At 43.3% G+C, this 3,235-nt stretch overlaps 1 protein-coding gene across 1 annotated transcript; it reads right to left on the bottom strand.

Annotated features, from left to right (window-relative positions):
* Positions 1 to 2,458: 2,458 nt before the first annotated feature.
* On the bottom strand, positions 2,459 to 2,937 carry LOC104618535 (runt-related transcription factor 2-like; the record flags this gene model as incomplete). The annotated part of the gene is made up of 1 exon (XM_010284160.1): positions 2,459 to 2,937. A coding segment is annotated over one exon (479 nt), but the record flags the coding sequence as incomplete, so codon positions are not given.
* Between the last annotated feature and the right edge of the window lie 298 nt (positions 2,938 to 3,235).

The following is a 3,235-nucleotide window of genomic DNA, read 5'->3' as shown; positions in this document are numbered from 1 at the left end:
AAAAAAAAAGTGTCTTATACTTTAAGCATACTTGGTATACAACCTTTAGAAGGCAAAGACTTTATTTAATTTTTATTTTTTTTAAGAGCACGTCATCACGCAAATCGGAGGGATGTACCATGCTAACGTCAACTCGTCAAAGCTTCGCTATTAACGAGCGGTGACGGTGGTGTCCGGCTCTGTATGGCTATGCCCACCGTTGACTTATTGCGATACTTTGGAGGTAGCCAAAGCACAGCCACGGAGCGGCGTGGCGGCCGGCAGCCCCCCAGGAGGCCGCGGTCGGCGACGGCTAAGGCAAGGGAAGGAGGGAGCGCCGGCCAACCCCATCGGCACGTGCCAAATATCCCGCGAAACCAAGCTTAACGTCACCGCTGGGGACAGCGCCGAGAGGGCGGCGGTTCAGCTCCCGCCGCATCCAGCCGCCGCCGCGTCGCCTCCCCGTTTGCCGTAGCGGCCCTGGGCTGGGCAAAATTTGGGCCCCTTCGCTGGATAGGTTGGAGGCAGACGGGTTGGTCAAGGGTTTCGGGTGCAATTTGCTCTCCCTGTATCGTGCCTGGGAGCCCCGGGGTGGCTTTTAAGGTGACTTTTTATCTTCAGCATTTGCCGGGTGAGTATCGCTGCCCTTGGGCTTGTCTCTCTAATATGGCAACAGCCACATCGGCTTCCAAGTCAACACAGCATCCTTACGGCTCTAGCATTTAATGCTAACGGGTGGCGATTCGCTACCAGGCAGTTTCTGTCTCAAGTTTTGAACCTTTTTATTCCGTTGGGTGGGCTGAAATTGCAAGGGGAGGGGAAAAAACGTCACCGATTCTCCCTTTATCCCGTTTCTGAGAAATGTAACGTTTCGTTATTTTTGAAGTACGGACTTTGAAACTGTTTTGGCATTTCTTTGGAGGGGGAAAAAAAAAAACCCAACCCTGTCGAAATTGAAATCGTGTTGTCAAAACAGAACATTTTAAATATGAATATTTTCAAATTTTGAAGTTCTGAGAAAAATCCTGGGAGAAGAAGAAATCAGGGAAAGGGTGGAAAATATTTCATCCTTCCTACCATTTTTCCAGTGTCTCCACAACTACTGATTAAAAGGCAAGACTGTGTTGAAGGCAACCAGACAGCTAATAAAAATATTTTAAACACAATATTTCCTTCATAAGTTATACAAAAAGATCCTACATCCAAAATCATTTGATGTGGATGCACTTGGGTTGGGTTTGTCGTTTTTAAGTCACATTGTAAACTGGTTCACACTGGAACTGCTTTTCAGAGTTGGGTAAAGGTTTGAGGTTTACACCATTGCAGAATTGTAATAAGTAAAAAAACGCAAAAAAAAAAAAAAAAAAGAAAACCACTTTTAGAGACCGAAGTCAATATATCATTACATTAAGAAACGTTTAAAGGGTCCAAATGTCATTAAATAATTATAAATATTCTTTTAAAGTTATATGATGTTAGCAAACAACCTCAAATTTTACACATTTATAATTTAAAAAAAAAAATAAAAAAGAACATAGCCGAACACAAATACTATGTATACCATTTTGGCTCTAGTAATATATATTGCCATTTTCATATTTTGCATAAGTAATAACATTTTGGTTTTTCTTTTTTAAAGGTTTTGGTTGTTATTTTTGGTTTTTGGCTAATCGAAGGCAAAATGAATGGATACAAAAGCAAAAGGGAAACCCCAGGGTTGTCTAGCCTAACTTGAAGACTTGTTCTCTTTAAATACCCCAAAAAAACCCCAAAAAAGCAATGAACACCGAGAAGTTCCAACCGTTATCTGCAGCAAGGCTCGGACAGAGTTTTTTGGGACAGGTATTTTCATCTGAGTGTATCATGGCAAAATGGAAGCAACTCGGTCTTTGCTTTCCTTTTTATGTGCACCAATACGAGCCAGTTGAATTGCACTACGGGTGTGAAAAGGGTCCCATACGTTGTATGATTGCAACTGTATCTGGAGTTCACGGTTAGGTTTTTCTTTATTAAAAAATAAAAGGGAACGCAGCCTTTGCCTTGCATCACCATGTTTCTTTCTCCTGATAGCCGGGGAGTCCGTTCTCTCCTCATTGGCAAAAGAACTCACTAATTACAACACTCTAGACCAGGAGGAAGGAAAAAAAAAAAAAAAGAGGAGGGGGTAATTTTTTGTGTGTGTGTAAAAAGTACATTTTAAATATAAAACAAGGTAAAATGGTTCCAAGAAAAAAAAAATATGTGCTTTGATCCACATAATCTGAAACATGGGTTGTGGTGTGTTGGTAACTCTTGTGTTATTTATGGCCATTATCATCCCATCTACACAGTTGCACATATCGGTAAAATCTTTTTTTTTTTTTTTTTTTTTAAAAAAACACAAAAAACAGGCACTTCGTAGTTAGTCGACCGTTTGTTTGGGTTATTTTTTTTTTTTTTTTTTTGGCTCGCGGAGGTCGGGCCGGCTACAGAAGAAATCTCAGTACGGCCTCCAAACGGACTCATCCATTCTGCCACTAGAATTCAAGACGGTTGGGGAGCTGCTGTGGCTGCCATCCGCCTCCACACCGTCACTCTGGTTGGGCAAGTTAGGGTTTAACAGCGTGCTGCCGTTGGACGTGGTGGTGCACGGAGGAAGCATCCTGGAGGGGGAGCGGTCCCCTCCCGGCACCATGGGGAACTGGTATGATCCTGACGAAGTGCCATAGTAGAGATATGGAGTGCTGCTGGTCTGGAAAGGTCCACTTTGGTTTTGGGAAGAGCCGGGGTAGGGTGGTGGTAGGTAGGTGTGGTAGTGAGTGGTTGCGGACATACCCAGTGACATGCCTGAGGTGACTGGCGGTGTATAGGTAAAGGTGGCTGGATAGTGCATTCGTGGGTTGGAGAAGCGGCTCTCAGTGAGGGATGAAATGCTTGTGAACTGCCTGGGATCTGAAAATGGGCCCAGCTCTGAAGCACCTAAAAAATTATAACAAAAGACGGGGGAAAACAATTCTGTAAATACCATTTTTTTTATCAAGTGATGATAGAATTTTATTTTTCTAAGAAAACCCACTTCTTTTGGCCCCCAAGAGAACAGCAGATCATATCAAATAATACATTGCAAGGAACAGAGTCATACACCTGTCTTCTACCAGTGCTGGGCCAAACTCATCCCTGGTCTAACTCCACCGATGCCAATGGAGGAAGCAGCATTGCCAACCTGAAGTGGTCGAAGGTCACAAGTCAGGCCGGGGGAAAAAAAAAATCTCAAAAT

Source organism: Phaethon lepturus, unplaced genomic scaffold (assembly GCF_000687285.1).
Source record: "Phaethon lepturus isolate BGI_N335 unplaced genomic scaffold, ASM68728v1 scaffold24863, whole genome shotgun sequence".
Taxonomy (NCBI): Eukaryota; Metazoa; Chordata; class Aves; order Phaethontiformes; family Phaethontidae; genus Phaethon; species Phaethon lepturus.
Note: the sequence above shows the minus strand (reverse complement) of the source record. Positions and strands in the feature narration are given on the sequence as shown.